The following is a 19,249-nucleotide window of genomic DNA, read 5'->3' as shown; positions in this document are numbered from 1 at the left end:
ACCGGAAGTTGCGTCAGGTTTGTCTGTAGCATGTTTTGCTAGTTAGCCGCCTTGTTAGTTGAAAACGCGATCTTCGTTTTACACATTTTTTACTCATTTTCATTTCCTTTTTTATGTTCCTAAATTAAAATGAGCTTATTGGGTAATTGAATATCGTGGTTTTAATTTTGGGTGACTAATGAGCATTTTTTGCTGAATACCTTGACCAAGAGGTAGGTTTTTTAAATTAATAATAAAAATGAAAAATCATGAGTACGCAAGAAAAAATAGCGAAATTATTATGTACATACACTGTTTTGCACAGAGTGAAAATGCAAAAGGACGAAGTTGTTTGTGTTAACTTTATAAATGGTTTCTTGTTGGTTTTACGGCATTAGTAGTTTTTATTGACTTTGTCTCCATTTTTCAATTTATGTCCTTTCAGATTTGTATATCTACATTTATTTTTAAATTTTGTTAATCTTGTATTGTAATTTAGCTTCTCATGGTCATTTTTATGTGTTTGTATTTGTTTTACACAAAAATACACGTCAAAACAAAGTGATGGGGACTAATTTACATCCACAAATGAGCCTAAGAAGAAAGTAGAGGTTCTCAGAATGATGCAGCTTTTAACTGGAGCTTCCAGAGCCTAAAACTCTTTATCTTATAGTAATCTTCCACTGTAGCCTGTTAGTCTTTTGAACCATAAACACTGTGCAGTTCTGTCAGCTGTAAAGAGTTCAGCAGAGAATGAAGAACAATAATTTGACAAAAGCAGGGAATCAGAAAAAATGTATTTTATGACTATTTCAAATTGGTAAAGAACAGATAATGCTGAGTATGTCGTACATCTAACAGTTATTTAAAACAGAAACCTCCCTGAACAGTTTGTCTTTGTGTATTTACCCCAGAGGCCTTCTCTATGATTAACAAATTTGAATTTCTGAGTCATCAGCACCATCAGTTTGTCTCTCTGCTCTGTTCAACTTTAGGAATGAACCACCACAGATCCAGCAGTCCCATCACCGATTACCATCACCAGTCAGCATACAGACGGGAAAGAGACCGTGGCAGAAGAAACCACAATGACAGTACACCCTTCACACCCAGTAACCACCACCAGCAGCAGCCTCGGTCGACAACAATTCAAAGCTCCCAGACTTTGAGCACAAGGAAGGAGCTTTATGAGAAAGACTTTCCTTTGTACAAACAGCCTGTGGAAGTGGGCTGTTTCTCTCTCGATTCTCAGCGTAGATTTTTCAGTGATGACAGGCAGATAAGATACTATGTGGAACCCGACAAAAGTCCTAATTTTGATCTGAGGGATGGGTACAAAGACCGCTATGTAAAGAGAGATGAAAATGTGAAGGAGAGACTGGATCATATTCTCCGATGGATCATAACCAACCTGTCAAAGCTGAAATCAAAGGGGACCACAAACTCCTCACGGTAAGAGTAGCCTTTAGTATAATACAGCTTTCTTGTTGTTTTTATATTTTTCCTCAAGTAAAATCTTTTGCAACATATCAAACACTTTATGGATGTTCATTTAACTTTTATTTTGCAAAAAAAGTCTGATGCAGTTCAGGTATTTTTCCCTCTTCTTGACCTCATGTTATGCTTGAACATTTACTTTAAGAACAGTGTCTCCTTTTTCTTGCCCCTCTCTGGAAACCTTTTACTTCATCAATGCCTGCAGGAAAGCTGTTCTTTGACCAACCTCTGCTCCTCTCAGTGCTTTAGATTTCGACTTCGTGACATGGCGGGGCCACCTGACTAAGCTGCTGACCACACCTTATGAGACACGGGAGGGCTGGTTGCTGGCAGTAACCAGGTTCAACAGCACACTTTACATCAGCGAGGTGGAAACAGAAGCTGCTCGCAGGGAGCGGGAGAACCGCCCTGAGAGGAACCATGAGATGATGTACTGGGGATACAAGTTTGAGCAGTACATGTGTGCAGGTAGTTACAGTTACTAGTGATCAATTTGGTTATTACCAGCCTTCAACTCAGCTATAAGTGAAAAAAAAAACAAGTTAAAAGTTTTACAAACTTGTTTAACTTTGAAAATACTTTTTCTGAAAAAAATCTTAGCATTCATATCTTTTTTTCTTTTTCTTTGGTAGTAACAAGCAGTCGGTGATGAACAGATTATCTCAATCTTTGTCTTTCCGTGCAGATAACAACCACAGTTTGCCCGACCCCAGCGGAGTGGTTAACACCAATGAGGCCTTCTGCACCGTTGTTCACACTCGGCTCACAGACCACAAACTTCTTTTCTCCGGTGAGGTGGACTGTCGGGATAAAGATCCCGGTGCTCCCCCTCCTCCTGCTTGTTACGTGGAGCTGAAGACCTCTCTGGAGATCTGCACACCCAAACAGCACAGCAACTTCCACAGGTCGGCAACGTGGCTACTGGTGACACGTTCACGTTTTTTGTTTTACAGTTTATACGTGGATGCTGAAGGTTTTTTGTTTATATGGGTTTGTCAGGTTCAAACTGCTCAAATGGTGGGCTCAGTCCTTTCTCCCTGGAGTCCCTCGTGTCGTGGCAGGATTCAGAGATCACGGTGGAACAGTCATTTCTGTGGACACTTTCCCCATCTCCAAGATTTCTCAGCTCATCAAGGTGAATTCTTGTTATTTTGAAGCAATAGAAGGAGCTTTGTTTTACCTAAAGTTAGCCGTTACACATAGGATATTCACCATTAGGATTAATTCTACTGCAGATTTGTGCTCTATCTCAGATTTGTTTATTTACAGAATGAACACAACTGCTGGAAGCCAACAGTGTGCATGAACTTCTGTAGTGATTTTCTGTCTTTTGTGAAGCGCGTTGCTACTGAAGACAATCACAGGTGAGCGATAAGATACTGCTCTTCTCACGTCTATAATTTCAAATAAATATGTTAAAGGTTCTGTTGCAATAAAATATTTCAGTGTGGTGTACCTGTTCTCCTGGGAGCCCCACAGAGATGTGACCTACTCAGTTCACAGGGACTCGCGGTTGTCCTTCCTGCCCTCCTGGTACACTGAGGCGATAACCAGCTCTCAAGACTTCCATCAACCTTGATTTCTTTTTTTAAGTCAGAATACTAACATTCAACGACAACTCGCACCAATCAGAACTCCATGATCTTCGGGAAAGACTTTTTAACGAACAATGTTTCATGCAGCATGTAATAACTGTAAATAAAATCACTTTTAATGTCAATAGTCCTCCAACTTTATTGTTCCCTTGTTATAACAATAATTTAATTTCCAAACAGCATTAGGTCAATAACAGAAAACTGAACAAAAATGTTATGTAAAAAAAAGTCAAGTAATTAAATGATCAGTGACATTTTTTTTTTTTACAAATATTTTCATGTAAACCATTTATGTCCATTTTTAATAAAATAATTCCAACAATAACTGACACTTGTGTGGCCTAGTATTAAGAAGTTTTTCACGTTTCCTTTGTTTTGTGTTTTTTAGACTAACAGCAACACATCTTTAAGTTTTACATCTTGCACTTTGTGTTCAGCTCACAAAGTTCGATCCTCTAAATGTGAAACTGAACATTTTATCACTGATTCTAAATTTACCAGCAACCAAGAGAGCAAATCAGCTTAGGAAACATTCAAATCAAAGGCAACATTGACTAAAGCAGAACATGAGTATGGTGATAAACGTAGAGCACTACTGCAGCAGCGTTAAACTAAATTATAAAAATGTGTGCAGTAAACTGAAAATCACTAGATGTAAGACAATTCACGTAATTTAGTCAATTCATAGTAAACTTTTTAGGCACTTAGTGTGACGTCAGTACACACGTTGCATTTATTGTCAAACTCATTAAATCCTGATTCTTATTTCTGTTAAAATAATTTTAGTTATACACACATAACTAAAATGATTACTGACACAAACTGTTTAAACTGGAAGGTTAAACCCAGATTTTACACTTGAACCATAATCTTATTTAAATCATTGCTGATTTTACTGACCGCGACTTCCACACATTAAACACGATCTGGCCACAATTTCATGAGGTTTTTGTCCAGCAGGACATGACACCTGCTGAAATTCACAGTTAAAACACAAGCAGAGGAATGCCTCAAATTAAGACAAAAAGTAATCATTAGTTTTGTCATGAGGTAACGTGAGGTAAACAAAAAATAATCATGGTGGGATTTTGATGAGTTAAAAGAACTCATTTGATGCAGGGAATGGGAATGACGTTGAAGAGAATGCAGGCTCGCCTTTTTTAAAAGCTAAAACATCTTTTTCTGTGTTTAGAGAGCACCAACTGTCTCAGCTTGTCTCCAGATTACGTGTTGGCTTAAATCAACTACTGACTGGTAACGGTTTGTGAATCTCCATGAGAACAGTTTGCTAAAAACATCAAACTGTCCGTTTGAGAAACGTAATTTTCAACCAATCTCTCCTGTCAGGTTCTTAAATTTAGAACAGCAGGATGCAATCAGGTCCTGACACATATATGTTTTTGATTTTTTTTGTGCAAATGAAAATGAGAAGCTCTCAAATACAAACTTCCAATTAATGCCACGCCTGTACTGCAGTATTACTATTTTAGAACAAATATGAAAAACAGATAGGACAAAAGTAGTGAAGAAAAACTGTCTGCATAGAAGAAAGTGCTTGAAGTTAAAGCCCAAATGCTTCTCCAGGGATTAAACCCACTTTGGGGTCACAGGAAATATTTTAGACGAGCAAATTGGCTCCAATTACAGTGCATATAAGTTCAAAACAATCGTTATAAATCAGTAGGAGGCACTGATTAAACCTTCTGTTGTTGACGGATCGAAAGCTGTTCTGTATTCAATGCTTTAGCTTTTTGTTCAGACCCATAACTCTGAAGGTAGCAGCAGTGATCTTCTCATAAACGACAAACATGAGGGCAGCCGTCAACACCGTCTGCAGCAGCTTGGCCTCCAAGCCTTTGTATAAACCAAGGAAGCCGTGCGTCCTGCAACCATCAGAGCAAGTTTACATCAGTGGCCATTAGCAGATATCCTTCATGGTAATGATGAGTGTTTGTGGATCCAGGAACTCACTTGATCCTCTCCATAAACAGGAAGAAAATAGTCGAGAGGCTCCCCATAAGACCGCCCTTGCCGTCACCTTTGTACTGACCGAACTGATGAAGAAACATGCTGAAGGTTATGTTACTGAAATCTTTGAATCTGATTCAAGAAAACAAATGAAATTTATTTTGAACAGACCCGATTCATCTATATTTTTGGTCTTTTTGTGAGGTTTGCTAACAATACAAACATCTTCATTAGTCTTGTTCGTTAACCGTGGATAAGTTATGGGATGTTACATTACATATTTACCCTCAGGATAGCCTGAACTGTTTGGAGCGGGTACGTCGCCGTGGTAGCGATGGCCTTGGCAACAGCTCCAATAAGAAAGATCTTTGCTGAGGATATCTGTGGAAGGAGATAAACACGTAACAGTGTTCTCAGTTGTTGTTTGGAGTGTAACAACTGACTGGATTTTACTTAACAAATGTTCCAAAATGTATTTATTCATCATGTGACGATGCACCTTCCCAATCTAAGTCCTTCAGACATGTTTTGGTAATAAAACCATCACAACAGGGTCTCTCTCTCTCTCACCTTTCTTCCTCCCCTTCCTGCCTTCCTCTTCATGGCTTCATAAATCATGAACTGCACAGCCGGGTTGAGGACGAGAACGAGAGACGGCAGAGTGCCGTTCCACAGAGTTCCCACTCCCTCGTTGGAAATAATCTGCGAGAAAGCATCTGAAAAGACAAAACAGAGATCAGGGCTCAGTAAGTGTACAGAGTCAAAACAAGACACATTAGAAGTGTTGGAAGTATAATACAAATGTGCACCACACACCAAATATGCCTCTGTACTGGGTTGGGTGGAGGTCCTCATTTCTGAACCTCACCCCCTGCAGCTTCAGTCGAGTGTTCACCACCCACATGGGAGTCGTCAGGATCACATTCACCACCCCTGCATGAACAGAGCTTTTTAGTTTATCATAGAAATCCACAACCTGAACAGTTACAGCAGCATTTGAAGCTCTTAATTAACTTTTTTTTAACCATAATTTGGGTTTTGTATTTATCAGATGAAAGAATTTCCTAATTCTTGAGTACCTGCAAGCTGCACATTTTCTAGTTTTTGCCAAGAAAACATGTGAAGACTCTCCTGCACTTTTTGGAAAATCCAAACAAATGTTTCCATTATTTTTGAATGACAGGCAAATGGTTCTTTGATGAGATGAAACAAAAAATATTCAGCAAATAACTCAGGCGTTGCTACCTGAAAGTCTTGTTAAAAATGTGTTCAAAGCGTTCTGTGAGTCTCTTCAAGAGCACATTGTGTCTGGGTGAATAAAACAGAAGGGGGATGTCACTCTGGTGACTTTTACCTGCTACAACCCCCATCAGCAAGTCTTTGCTTGGTCTGGGTTTCCCTGGTCCAGATGCAGCCACCTTCTTCAGCGTGTTGAAGGTGTAGAAGTAGACAAAGTTGGAGCAGCAAAGGCTGGAGATGACTGGGAACCAGCCTCTGTACAGAGACAGACTGGGAGATGGGTGGAGAGTTATATGGGTGTCAAGAGCTCACACTGGCTTAAATTTTAACAAAGAGTTACTTCTTTACTTAGGTGCAGTTATTTGGCACAATTTGACACCCTTTTAACTAGAACTTACAAGCCTTCTTCCTTTGCGATCTCAGCCAGAATAACAGGCGTAGACTTAGACTTCCGCTTGTCATCCACTGCAAAACACAAACTCTTTAAAAATTCATGTTTCAAATCCTCCGAAACAGAACAAAATAGAGCAACACTTGTACGCGACCATCATCTTACTAGTCATGGTTCTTTCTGCTTGCACTCAACACATTTTAATCTGTAACCACAGCTCTACATGGTGTTACTGTGCAACAAGAGTGTTCACCTGGCAACTTTATGCTCTCTACTGAAACAAAAAGACTAAATAAAATTAATTATTATTTGTCTCCACAGTTTGTGTGAAAGCGCAGGGTTGGTTTTGACAGAGTTATAGATGGTTTATAATAAGGCTTCACGGTTAATTTACACACCTGTCCTCAGACTCACCCTGCAATCTGCTTTTGGCCGTGTCCAAAGGAAAGAAGACAGTCATGGCGGTCACACTCCCCTACAAGACAGCAATGAAACTTAATCTTACACCTTAATACCACACAGTTATTAAAATATCAACTAAGGTGAAGCTGCTCACCATCGCTCCTGCCACCGCATGAACCAGCGTCTCGTAGGACAGAAGGCCGACAGCCGAGCCACCATTGTCGGACATCTCTGCAGGAGCTTTCGGTTCCCAAAAACAACACAAACTCCAAAAAATAAGCCCGGGAGTGACCCCGACGAAAAGCAGCCGGTCAGCCCGGTTTATCGGGCAGGGAGAATAATTGGTGAACAAGACAAAAAAAAAAAAAAAAAAAAAAATCACAGCTTCATGATGCTGTTAGGACCTGAGAAGATTGGGAGAAAGCGGCACCGAAAACAGAAAACTACCGGGCAGATACTTCCGGGATGGTTTCTTCTTCTTTTGTTTAATTCAGCGCGCGAACAAACGACATGCGCCCCTGCTGGACTGGAGAGGAACCGAACAGTTCAAGGATCAGCTCCTACAGCTGGTTCAATTATTTTTAGCTTTTATCATTAATTAAGGGTGTCGATACACTTAAACTGTCACAGTTTTGAAAAAAAACTTTACAAAGAAATACTTTAAAATGTGAAGCTTGATCGGGAATCAGGCACTAAGACTTTTGGTAGCTGTAGATCATACAACATAGATGGAAATAAACTACTTTGCAGAAAACTGCTGTTAGTTTGACAGCAAACTTACATTTCATAACCTTCTTAATGTTCCACTTTTTAATTTCTAAAACAACAATCGTGCACACTGTGAGACACTGTAAGACACTGTGAGAGACACTGTGAGACACACTGTGAGACACACTGAATGAGCTCAACGTGAGCCGTGGTGATGAGTGGTAGCAGGAAATGGAGCTGGACTTTGCTTCTGTTTTATGGCTGAGCTGCTCACACGCCCAGTGATCACACTGTTTGCTCTGGTCTGCTGTCGCTCTTACTCCTCCGACTTGTGTGAAGGGACAGAAGATTCAACAGACTTCATTTTCAGAGCTCTTTTCAAAGATGTCAAGGTACCACAAAGCAGCGATTGATGGCAACTTGGACCTGCTGAAGGAGGCCACGAGGAAGCACCTGAACACTGCGGATGATGACGGGATGACTCCCACCCTGCTGGCTGCTTTCCATGGACACGTCGATGCTCTTCAGCTCATATGCAGCAGAGAGTAAGACTTTATCCAACAAGGCTTAGAATAAGAGAAACAGAGGTTATTCTTATGTTAGATCAATTAGACATTGTAACTGTATGATTCCTTGTGAGAGATCTATATTAATATTTACACAAGAGCTGTAAAGGTCAAAGGTTAACTCCACTGTATGGAAGTTTTATGGGTTTTAAATTGATATTTTTTTAAAACTATATTTCACTACGATTTGTTGCTCATCTCGCTGAGCTTCATTTTTCATTTCTCCCATGAGCTCAGCCACATGATTAAACAGCCAAAACAATAAAAGCCCTCATTCATCCATCTGTCCCCCCACCTCCACCTCAGTCCTCATTCACCACAAATAAAGGCTGGCGAATTCTCTGGCATGAGACTCGGAGAAAGTATTTGTAATGTGGCCTAAATTATTATTGAAGCATTTCAGGGTTTTTGTCATAACAAGTAAGAGATGGAATTTATGACAAGGTGCAATTAGAGTTTTTATTACTGTGACAGAAAGCAAAGCATTCAAGGACAATATAAAGGACTTTATATCTTAATGGCTTACCTATTATCTTGAACCTCATTTTCTTTTTGTTGCGTAACAGGCATTTTAATTTTCATTTAAAATATTATTTTATTAATATTAGAATTTTTAATTACAATGTGATCTGTATTAAATGTAAATGTATTTTTTGTGCTGGTAGTTATTATCAAGGTCTATTAAAGAACTAAAACATTCGACAAAAATCGGTGGTTTAGTCCATTTTATAGGATCAGAAATCAACCAGCAGCAGATTGTTTCAGCTTTTATTAGAAGTGTGTTGGTTGCCATTTAGGTCACACATTTCTTCATGTTGCCAAGGTTTGATGAGAAACGCTGAGATTATACAAATCCAGAGGTGTAAATTCATAAAGACAATAATGTGCCATGGTTTTAAAATGCATTTAAAAAAAAGAAATTAAAACCTTAAACCTAAAAGCTTTGCTAAAAATAAAATTCTGAACCATAAGGCTTTTCTGAAAATATCTGAACTGTCAACCTTTTATTTTTCAAAATCAGACAAACAAAAATAAACTTTTCTATTGAAAAATTATTGACTGGTTTTAATGTTAGTCCATTTTTAAATGCCATTGTGTGACACATAAGTTGCATCAAACTGAAGGTAAGTGGACATGTTTTGTTGTGTCAGGGTGGTTTTTAACGTTCTGTCATTTTACAAGGGTTTATTTTTTCCCTCCAAGTTTCTCACATTGTTTTGTTTTCAAAAGTCTGAAATGATTTTTTGATGATTCTACAATTCTGTGTATAAAAGTAAGAAAAAAACAGGCTACTAAAAATGGGGTTCTCTGAGATTCAGTAAATAACCGGATCAGTTAAAACAATTAAGCTTACAGAATAAAAAATGAAGCTTTGTGCAAACAGGTGAAGATTTTGACACAACTAGTGTCTTCAAAGTAGTTTAGATGATTAATCAGTCATTTATCTTTTTGTGGTTTACAGAGGAGATCCCAACAAGAGCGACATCTGGGGGAACACGCCCCTGCACCACGCAGCAGATAATGGCTACATGCACATCCTCAGCTTTCTGGTGAATTTTGGAGCCAACCTCTTCGCCCTGGACAACGAGTTCCACACACCCATGGATGTCGCCGCTTCTCGGGGCCACATGAGTTGTGTGCGCTTCCTGGACGATGCCGCCGCACAGCAAACCAACCAACATCCAAGAAAGGTTGCCAACCTGAAGAAGGAGGCTCAGAAAGAGGCAGAACGGCGAGTGAAACTCTGTGAGAAGGTAAAGAAGAGGCACCAGAGCATGAGGGACAAAATGCAGCGTGTGTCCGTTTCCCAGGCGAGCATGGGATCGACGTTCCCAGAGGAAGACATCAAGGATGATGACAATAAGCAGTACTCCAAGCTAACTGGTGTGGATAAAGTCGGCTCTCTTAAAGGTACTCTCCTGAAGAAGCTTGCAAAGAAAGACAAAGGAACACTGCAGCGGTCAGGAGGAGATGGGGATGTTGTCTTTCTCAAGCAGGAGAATGGAACATCCGAAAAACCAGAGTTTCTAGAGGTCTTTAATGAAGAGGATGAGTTAGAGGAAGAAGGAATGGCAAAGAATGATGATGATGGCGTCAAAGAACGAGGCCAGGTCAAGCAATCCGTCTTCAATCGGCCTGGCTTTGGAGGCCTGATTTTCATGAATAAAATGAATGTGGAGTCAGAGGACATTCCCCGTGACAACAATGAAAGTCTTAGTCTTCTTGTTCAGGAGCAGCCTGAGACCGAGGAAGACATAGCTGGCTTTGACGATGCTGGTGACGCTGACCTTCCTTGGGATCAGGAAGATCTGGGACTGGATGATGATGAAGCTGAGGAAAGCTCACCTTTAGCTGTGTTCTTGTCCGCCATCTCCTTGCCAGAGTTTGCCCTCGCTTTCAGCAGGGAGCACTTGGACCTGGAGGCGCTCATGCTTTGCTCTGATGAAGACCTGAAGGGCATCCGCATCCAGTTAGGACCCAGGAAGAAGATCTTGGAAGCTGCTACTCGCAGAACGAAGGCACTGGAGAACCCTGGCGTCATGAAGGACAGCTCCTTGTGATTTTTCAAAAGCAGCACAGTTGTATAAAAACATTTCAAATCATGTGTCCTCTGAACAGAAAGCCAGTACCTTGAATAGCAACTCCTTAATTTCTTGTAAGCAAAGTTGATTCTGTAAACCCTTCCCCAAATAATTCCACATTTCAAAGAAAGAAGTTGTATGATGTGATATTTTGAAGTGCCAAATCTGTTTAAAAATCTGCTTATGGTTTACCAGGGGTTAAAAAAACAGGATGGATACCTGATGTTCAAACTCAATAGAACCATGTAGATGTAAACATGAGATGTTTTTGTTGTGAACTTGTGATTATTTATTACTATAGAAGATAAAACAGGATCAGGGGCCCCAATTGGTTGAGCATTATGTTCTTGATCATGCAACTATTTTGTCAAATAAACAGAATATATGAAAAACATCAAAGTCTTCCTCCCTGTGTTGCAATTATTTTAAATCTTAACCACAAAATTCAAATGGGGTTGGACTAGTTTGGAGGTACTTCGGACCAAGTAGGAAAGGTTACAGACAGTTTTATGGGTTCTCCAAAGGCTGAGGAGTAACATATATACAAGTCTGAGGGGTATCAAGTGACTTATAACGGCTAGGCATCCAGTGGTGGATAACACACTTTTTAATTTCCCTGTTGAAGGCTCTACAAACAAACCTCTTGCTTCACTCTCATGATGCTAACACAAGATGTGTTTTTATAGGCCAACATTACAACATTTGTATTGTGTTCCAGTGTTGAACTTGTGAGATCATTCAGTCACCATAGACTCATGCTCAGTATGAATGGTTCTACAGTCAAATTGTTAATGACTTTACAATATGAAAGCAGTTACATAATTGGTTGTAGCTGTTCTTGCAGTCTGCCCACAAAAAAACAAACTTTTTTCAAATATTTTTTATTATTTTCAAGCTTTCTCTAGTCTAAAACAGCTGCAAGAAACATACCAATGATCCAAACACATTCTGAAATCTTCACACATTTAAATCACTTAACAGTATGTTTTTATGCATTTTTAGGTGATTTTATATATATATATGCAAATAACCAAAACTAAACTGATTTATTCACATTTTACTGAATTTTTTTTTTGTATAACTGCATATCTACTAGTCCACACAACCTGAATTGCTAAAAGCATCTTTATTTAAAAGCTACTGTTCCTGTAATAATAATATAATAGAATTATGAACTAAAGCAGGGGCTTCCGAGGGTTAGGATGTAGCTTAATGAGCAGAATTAATGATTCATATCAAGTCGATATAACTCACTATTTACTACCAGAAGCTTAAACTCAAGAGATCCTCCCGATTGTAAAGACAACACGAAGCAGGAAGTACTTGAAGGTTAATTCTCTTGAGAGGTCTGTTCTGGATTCGATGGGCTAGAGGCTCTGCTATGATTGGTGGTTAGCTTTATGAGGAATTCGTTGATTGGTTGTAAGGGTGACAGGGGGCGGGACTATCCTCAGCTGCTCCTAAATTGTTAAGTGGAGATGGGCGGAGCTTCGTGTGTGAGTGGCATTTAAGGTTGCTGACTGAAACTGGTTTGTACTGTATGTGGGAAGATTGTTCTCGCTCTGTGGCGGTCACGACTATGATTTACAGGTACTGTGTTTGTCCCTTCCAGTTTCCGAGTGTTAAATATCACCCGTGCGTACATCGCACGTACTCTCCTGAGCTCTGGAAGTAGTTTAACTCGATAAAAAGTCGCTTGTTTTGCGCGGCTCCATCCGAGCTAAGCCTCATTAGTGAGACAGTCTCAGGGATTCTCTCCGCCTCTTTGCTGCACAACTTACACGTTTCTCTTCTATTAGAGCTTGCTGTAACTAATTTCGAGAAAGGAACTTTGCCAGCTGCTTCCTGCAGTGGTGCGCTGAGGTCAGAAGGGGTTAGCTTAATGGACCCTGTGTGTTTTGCCTCTCAGGACTGCCTAGCACAGTCAGATATGGCTGAAGTAATTGCCGTCAGCGCCCCCACTATGAACGCCATCTTCCAGGTCCAGGAGGACGCCAGCGTCGGCGCTTCTGCTGCCGCCCCTCCTCCGGCCTCCCAAAGCAGCGAGGACTACCTGTTTGTGGAGACCAGGCACCCCAACACAGTCCTGCAGGGCCTCAATAGCCTGCGGCTCAACAACGCCTTCTGTGATGTGACTCTGTGCTGTGGAGGTCAGGAGTTCCCCTGTCATCGCATCGTGCTGGCTTCTTTTAGCTCCTACTTCCAGGTAAACACATCTCCTCTTTAAGGTATGTGGGGCACGCATGTGCCAGGGAAATGACAATCTTGACTTGTCTGTTTATGTTTTCTTCCCATCTCCTCAGGCGATGTTTTCAGCTGAGATGCTGGAGTCCAAGCAGGAGCGTGTTGCTATAAATGGTGTGGAACCTCAGATGATTGGCATGCTGGTGAGCTATGCCTACACATCAGAGGTGTACATCTCTAAAGCAAACGTGCAGGTAAGAAATCCTCACATTTTATTAATTTTTTTCCCCTCACCTGTCAGTGATGTGCGCTAACAGCTGACGTGTTTTGCTGTGTAGGCGCTGCTGGCAGCAGCCAACCTGCTGGATGTGATGGCGGTTCGAGAGGCTTGTTGTCGCTTCATGGAGCGTCAGATGGACGAAATGAACTGTGTGGGAATTCATTGCTTTGCCGAGGCCCACTCCTGTAAAATGCTGGAGAAACGCAGCATGGAGTACATCCTGGAGCACTTCAGCAGTGTCTGTCAGCAGGTGAGAGGCAGCTGGAGCGTTACTGACTGAGCTCCTAATAAAGGGGAGAAGATGAGGAAAGTTGATCATGTTAGGACCAGCAAATTTTCCATATCAATCATATTGCTGTTGCAGTGTTTGTAATGAGGAATATTAGCAACTTTTAAGGGTGCAGAATAATTTATCTAGCAATATTGTGTGCTATATCTTTGAATAAAATGCCTTTCAGTGTTTTAACTTCCATAATTGTGTTTTTACATTTATTGCTTCCTGTGTGCTGCTTTCTCCAGGAGGAGTTTTTGTCTCTGTGCGTGGACAAACTGACAGAAATCATCGCCAGTGACCTTCTCAACGTGCCCAAAGAGGAGATGGTGTTCGAGGCCATCATGTTGTGGTTGAATAAATGTCCCACTCGCAAGCAGAGCTTTGAAAAGGTCAGATTGATTTTTAATTTTTTTGGGGGGGGCGCTGATAAATTTCTGCGTTGCAACTATAAATCGATCAGTCCTTTTCGTTTTATCTGTTTTCATTTTTGCAGGGTTTTTTTTTTTTTTATGTGAAGGGGAAAAACTCAACTTTTAAAGATGTCAATAAATCCAGGATTATGCAAGAGCTTTGTCATCAGAGGCAGACATGTAAAAAAGATCAAAGTTCAGCTTTTTGTGCACAATCAGGCGTGGCTTTTCACCTACTGTCTTAACTCAAAAGTATTTTTTTTCTGGTTTTAAACTGTTCATGATGACGATGATAAGAAATCAGTTCTGTCATTTTGGAAAAACTTGGAGATTTGACGTTTCTGCTTTCATTTGTTCCTCGAAGGTGCTTGAGCACATCCGCCTGTCTCTCATCAGCCCTTACTACCTTCATGACGTCATCGAGTCTCTGGATGTGGTGAAGGAGAGTCAGAGCTGCCAGAGGCTCATCTCTGAGGCCAAGGACTACCTGCTGCTGAAAGACCGCCGCGCAGAGCTCTACAGCCCCAGAGCCAGACCTCGCAGGTCCACAGGTAAACACGCTCGCATCTACAAATGAGACAAACTCAAGTTTATCGCCTCTGTTACCTATATGTTATATTTGTCTGCTGTCGAAAACAATAGATTGTTATTTTATGATAATCTCTGTGTTTGTAGCATCATTAAAATATGTAGTGGTCCTTGGATGTACCTCCACAAGTGATTTAACTTTTGGAGACTTGTCATAATGCATGAGATCGTGCAAAATGTCTGTTATAAATTTTGACCAGAATAGCTATAACTTCATCCCTTCTCCTCATGAGATGATTTTAGTTAAAATCTCTGTCAGAAAAGGTGGCATTTAATTGCACCTCAGTTTTGCAGCGTCAGGTAGAAAGACAAAAGATGCATACAAGATAATAAATAAAACACTGTTGTAAATTAGCACAACACAGAAAATAAGGCATTAGATTATGTATTTTCGACTAAATGAACAGTAAGTTGGTTGTGCCCTGGCTGCTGTTGGTGGATTGTTTTTGTAATTTTAATACAGTGTCTGAACTCAGAAACTCTGTTTTCACAATTTGTAGTTTTGTTTTTCTTTTTGACTACCTACGCCAAAGTTCAGTTTTCCTTTCCATCCTGTCACCATCTGGTGTCCTTGCTGTTGGTGCGGCACCAACTGGATCCTTTTTGTTGGGCAAGGATGAAAGTTCTTGTCTGAAGAAACATTTTGGAAATTCGTCTTCATGGGGTTAAAGGTTTTAATTAGTACTTGAACTTCAGTCTCGCTTTTTATTGTTTTATCAACCATAGATTGTCACATTTATAATAAAAACAAAACTTTCCTTATAGGCAGAGCCTGTAGTAGTAATAATAATATTGGCCAGTTTAGAGCTTTATTAGATATGTCAAAAAATAGGAAACTGCAACATGATTTGTTCTATAAATGAATTAGTTGAATTTTAAATTGTTACACACCCTTTTTAGTCTCCGAGGAGTATCTTTTCAGATTGATATTATATTTAAAGGTCAATGGGCTGCAGCTCACTCCTTTGCCTCTTTACTCCTGTTTCCATGGCAACAGGGACAGCTGAAGTGATTGTGACGGTTGGCGGGGAGGATGACAAGGTGGTGCTGCGCAGCGTGGAGAGCTTCGACCCCATGACCAACCAGTGGAAGAATCTGGCGTGTCTGCCCTTCGCTGTGAGCAAACACGGGCTGGTCGTCTCAGGTGAGGGTCACTTTATTTTATTGTATTTTATTTGAAAAGGACGATGCTCATTATTGAACCAAGGGAGCTAATTTTCCTCTGTAGTCCCTGGCAGGCTGGTGGTAAAACGTATAAAGGAATAAGATGAAATAAAACACACAAACAAAAGCTACACATGCACTAGTTAGATCATATAAACTAGAAATACAAGTAGAAGCCATTTTTCTTATCATGGTGTTAAGCTATTCCAATATTTGCAACCTTGAGCTGATTTGAGTTGGGGCCCAGTTTTCTCTCAAACATGAACAATGAGTACTTGCTGATGGATTTATTTTTTTATTTCTCCCTCCTCTCTGTAGATTCGACTCTGTACTTGGCAGGGGGAGAGTTTCCTGACGGTTCCGCGAGCAGAGAGATGTGGCGCTACGACCCCTGCTTCGACTCCTGGATGGAGATGGCGCCCATGAATGTAGCTCGCTCTGAGTTGGGTAGGGTAGCCTAAGAACAAAATCACCACCTGTCATTCCCCGAACCCTTATATTATCTCCAGAACCACATTAGCTGTCTGCACACGTCCCCCACTGTTACGGCTGTTTGAATTCTAAAAGTGAACTAAAAGCTAAGATTTTTTTTTTATTATTATTGTTTACGGCAAGATTACAGATTTTTTTTTTAAGGAGATGTTGGTGGGTTAAAATATTTCAAATAGGTTCCTTGTGAGGGCGAGAAAGTATCTGGTACACGGGAAACGTTCTCATGGGCATGCAGTATTATCTGGTGTGCACCAGATGTTTTCTCAAACGCACAAACTTTTATTCTGTGCACGCCAGATAATCTTCTCAGCAGCCTGTCAAACCAGATGTCCTACTAGTGACTTAATAATAATAATAATAATAATAATAATAATAATAATAATATATAAATATCTAAGTTCCTGAAAACATGAAATTTTCCTGATTGTGTTCTCCAGAAACTCAGTGAAGATGAAATAAGTTGAACAGGTTAACTAATTAATGATGATGTCTTTGTTGGCAAGTTCAAAATACAGCTCTGTTAAATCTCTTATTTTAATTTCAATATAAAAACCAGATGCTGAACTGCACTAAATATTCTCTTTTATGTCAATCAACCATTTTTCTGGTGCACACAAGATATTTTTACATTACCACAATTATTTCTTGTGCCAGAAACCTATTTATTTTATATATTTTTTATTTTTTACAAACATCTTTACAAAATAGTGCTGAAGCCTTCAAAAAAGAAATGCGATCATAAATTTAATAAATGTGATCACACATCTTTTAAATGTAGGTGAAATCAAATTCAGGCAATTTAAATGCACCACAAGCATAAAAATCCTCTACTTTATTCCACATATCTTTCCTCCTTGATCCTTGCGTGGCACCAGTAATCCAACTGAACAGTAGATGGTTATATTTTCCACTGAAGTTAATGTATTATAAAATACCTTGGTGCAACTCGTATGGTTTTAAATGTGCTTTACTTAAAAACTTTTTTTTAAAATCTACATTTATGTTGTTTCATTCTCTCTGCACAATTTAATACAAATCAAACACCCAGAAATAATTTTCTTTCCAGCAGATGACCCTGTCTCTCTAAATTTCTTTCCAAAACACCAATGAGGAACTTGATTTCTCGGTAATTAGGACTTCATTAAAGTTAATCTTTTAGCTCAGATGCTGAATGTTTTATTTATTGTTGGAGCACACATCAGCTTTATCGTACAAAATGGTGTCCCACTGATCGTAACGAAGCAGGGCACCAAAACGCTGTGTTATTAAATCATAACTCATCAAGTTGCTGTTTTAAAGAGAGAATAAATGCTCTGCTGGATTTTGCTGCTCAGGAGAAATGTTGATTTAATCTCTCCACCCTCTGGTCTCAGGCCTGGTGATGCTGGACGGTTTTGTGTACGCTGTGGGAGGGTGGGAAGGGCGGTCCCGTCTCGACTCTGTGGAGTGCTACAACCCCCACACCAACTCCTGGCAGTTCACGGAGTCTGTAAAAATGGCCGTCACAAGTCCTGCAGTGGTGGCGCTGGACGGTCTGCTGTACGTTACAGGTACGCAACATGCAGGGGTTTGAATAGTTTCTCTTCTGAGGGGTTTTTGCACCTGCTGATGTTTTGACTGTCCTGGTAGGTGGTGCTGTTCTAGAGGACGGTGATGGCACGAACCTCGCACAGGTTTACAATCCAAAAACCGCTACGTGGACGGAGATCGCCCCCATGCAGATCGCTCGCTCTGGTTCCGCCGCTTGTACGCTCAAAGGAAAGATCTACGTTATCGGTAACACTGCTCTCATTCTTTTATGGCTATTCATAAATGATCTGAGTCATTTCTGATCAGTCTTTTTTTTTTTCTTTTGCAGGTGGGTGGCATGCTTCAACTGAGAACACAGATAAAGTGGAGTGTTACAATCCCAAGACCAACCAGTGGACCATGTGCGCCCCCATGAAGGAACGGCGCTACCGGCCGGGTGCTGCTGTAGTGGATGGAAAGATCTATGTGTTGGGAGGAGAAGAGGGCTGGGACAGGTGAGCAACTTAAGACCGCCTAAAAAGAAATCAAACACGGCTCTTGAGTTTAGACTTCATAATGCTAATTGTTCATTTCCTGCAGATATCACGACACCATAGAGAGGTACTGTGATGAAACGGACACATGGGAGATTGTCGGGGAGATGCCCACCAGTCGCAGCTGGCTCAGCTGTGTGTCTCTCCAGCTGAGGAAGGACGTCCACATAACCAGCTGTCCTGGCACTCCGAACAACAACTGAAACATGACGACGAGAGGAAGCAGTTTTGTGGTCATTTGCACTTTTCTCTGTAGCAGTGCACTACTAAGCTCAGAGTTGGGAGACTGAGCAGCCTGGGATTTGCTCAGACCTGTTTGAGCTATTGCTGGGGTCCGAAAGTCATCAGTTTCAGTCGGTGACTCGTTGTGGAGCGAGTTTCGATCACTTGAGTTGCTCATTTTGGAGTGGCAGTTGGCTGCTAACTTCTCAAGTTACTGTGACCCTCAGCAGCCTGAACGCTCCCTCTGTATGTGAACCGGTTTCTTTTTAATGTCCGAACGCCTCAATCTGAAGATGTTCCCGGCCAACATAGTGTATTTTTGTATTGTTATGTGTTGGATTTATGACGAGCTGTCAGAAGTTTCTCTTTTCTTTGTTTGTTTGACGATATTGAACACAAAAGATTATATTGTGAATATTTTTAAAGGTAACCTGTGGAGAAACGTATACATGTGAAGAGTCCTTTTTTTTGTAATTAAAATTTTGTGAGTTCTGGATGATTGTCATCCAACCTGTGATATGTGGAATATATTTTTGTAACGTGTTGTCCTTCATTTTGGTGAATGTAAGTAGAATATAGTTGTATTAAAGCTTTTATTTACTAAGTATTGGTTTTGTCTCTGATTTACACAGTCGGGTGAAAATA

The 19,249-nt window shown here is 40.4% G+C and overlaps 4 protein-coding genes across 4 annotated transcripts; 3 read left to right on the top strand and 1 right to left on the bottom strand.

The window, feature by feature from the left end:
* Window positions 1-14: 14 nt before the first annotated feature.
* On the top strand, window positions 15-3,196 carry dxo (decapping exoribonuclease). The gene is made up of 7 exons (XM_017421856.3): window positions 15-212; window positions 975-1,431; window positions 1,718-1,944; window positions 2,162-2,381; window positions 2,476-2,611; window positions 2,746-2,840; window positions 2,923-3,196. Exons 2-7 carry the CDS (start codon window positions 977-979, stop codon window positions 3,053-3,055), a joined length of 1,266 nt encoding a protein of 421 aa, XP_017277345.1. The 5' UTR covers window positions 15-212; window positions 975-976; the 3' UTR covers window positions 3,056-3,196.
* Window positions 3,185-7,522, bottom strand: LOC108239260 (peroxisomal membrane protein PMP34). The gene is made up of 9 exons (XM_017421861.3): window positions 7,226-7,522; window positions 7,084-7,144; window positions 6,677-6,743; window positions 6,394-6,548; window positions 5,856-5,972; window positions 5,610-5,755; window positions 5,325-5,420; window positions 5,043-5,125; window positions 3,185-4,954 (listed from the first exon to the last, which is right to left on the bottom strand). The coding sequence occupies exons 1-9, from the start codon at window positions 7,298-7,300 to the stop codon at window positions 4,807-4,809; spliced, it is 948 nt and encodes a 315-aa protein (XP_017277350.1). The 5' UTR covers window positions 7,301-7,522; the 3' UTR covers window positions 3,185-4,806.
* A 549-nt stretch (window positions 7,523-8,071) lies between these two features.
* anks4b (ankyrin repeat and sterile alpha motif domain containing 4B) lies at window positions 8,072-11,303 on the top strand. Its single transcript, XM_017421865.3, has 2 exons — window positions 8,072-8,324; window positions 9,808-11,303. The coding sequence occupies exons 1-2, from the start codon at window positions 8,164-8,166 to the stop codon at window positions 10,904-10,906; spliced, it is 1,260 nt and encodes a 419-aa protein (XP_017277354.1). The 5' UTR covers window positions 8,072-8,163; the 3' UTR covers window positions 10,907-11,303.
* Window positions 11,304-12,392: 1,089 nt separating this feature from the next.
* si:ch211-256e16.3 (kelch-like protein 20) lies at window positions 12,393-19,209 on the top strand. Its single transcript, XM_017421843.3, has 12 exons — window positions 12,393-12,517; window positions 12,837-13,133; window positions 13,231-13,365; window positions 13,450-13,641; window positions 13,911-14,054; window positions 14,440-14,626; window positions 15,661-15,807; window positions 16,146-16,274; window positions 17,693-17,869; window positions 17,949-18,095; window positions 18,178-18,343; window positions 18,429-19,209. Exons 2-12 carry the CDS (start codon window positions 12,858-12,860, stop codon window positions 18,583-18,585), a joined length of 1,857 nt encoding a protein of 618 aa, XP_017277332.1. The 5' UTR covers window positions 12,393-12,517; window positions 12,837-12,857; the 3' UTR covers window positions 18,586-19,209.
* Window positions 19,210-19,249: the final 40 nt, after the last annotated feature.

The sequence above is a fragment of the Kryptolebias marmoratus genome, linkage group LG12 (assembly GCF_001649575.2).
Source record: "Kryptolebias marmoratus isolate JLee-2015 linkage group LG12, ASM164957v2, whole genome shotgun sequence".
In the NCBI taxonomy this organism is placed as follows: Eukaryota; Metazoa; Chordata; class Actinopteri; order Cyprinodontiformes; family Rivulidae; genus Kryptolebias; species Kryptolebias marmoratus.
Note: the sequence above shows the minus strand (reverse complement) of the source record. Positions and strands in the feature narration are given on the sequence as shown.

Bases quoted from the DNA above. Each gene is read 5' to 3' on its own strand.
- anks4b (XM_017421865.3), top strand. From the start codon at position 8,164: ATGTCAAGGTACCACAAAGCAGCGATTGATGGCAACTTGGACCTGCTG. The intron at 8,325-9,807 runs GTAAGACTTTAT...TGTGGTTTACAG, and splicing joins CAGCTCATATGCAGCAGAGA to AGGAGATCCCAACAAGAGCG.
- si:ch211-256e16.3 (XM_017421843.3), top strand. From the start codon at position 12,858: ATGGCTGAAGTAATTGCCGTCAGCGCCCCCACTATGAACGCCATCTTC. The intron at 13,366-13,449 runs GTAAGAAATCCT...TTTGCTGTGTAG, and splicing joins TCTCTAAAGCAAACGTGCAG to GCGCTGCTGGCAGCAGCCAA. The intron at 13,642-13,910 runs GTGAGAGGCAGC...TGCTTTCTCCAG, and splicing joins TCAGCAGTGTCTGTCAGCAG to GAGGAGTTTTTGTCTCTGTG.
- LOC108239260 (XM_017421861.3), bottom strand. From the start codon at position 7,300: ATGTCCGACAATGGTGGCTCGGCTGTCGGCCTTCTGTCCTACGAGACG. The intron at 7,145-7,225 runs GTGAGCAGCTTC...GCTGTCTTGTAG, and splicing joins ATGCGGTGGCAGGAGCGATG to GGGAGTGTGACCGCCATGAC. The intron at 6,549-6,676 runs GTAAGTTCTAGT...CCCATCTCCCAG, and splicing joins ATCGCAAAGGAAGAAGGCTT to TCTGTCTCTGTACAGAGGCT.
- dxo (XM_017421856.3), top strand. From the start codon at position 977: ATGAACCACCACAGATCCAGCAGTCCCATCACCGATTACCATCACCAG. The intron at 1,432-1,717 runs GTAAGAGTAGCC...TGCTCCTCTCAG, and splicing joins GGGACCACAAACTCCTCACG to TGCTTTAGATTTCGACTTCG. The intron at 1,945-2,161 runs GTAGTTACAGTT...CTTTCCGTGCAG, and splicing joins TGAGCAGTACATGTGTGCAG to ATAACAACCACAGTTTGCCC.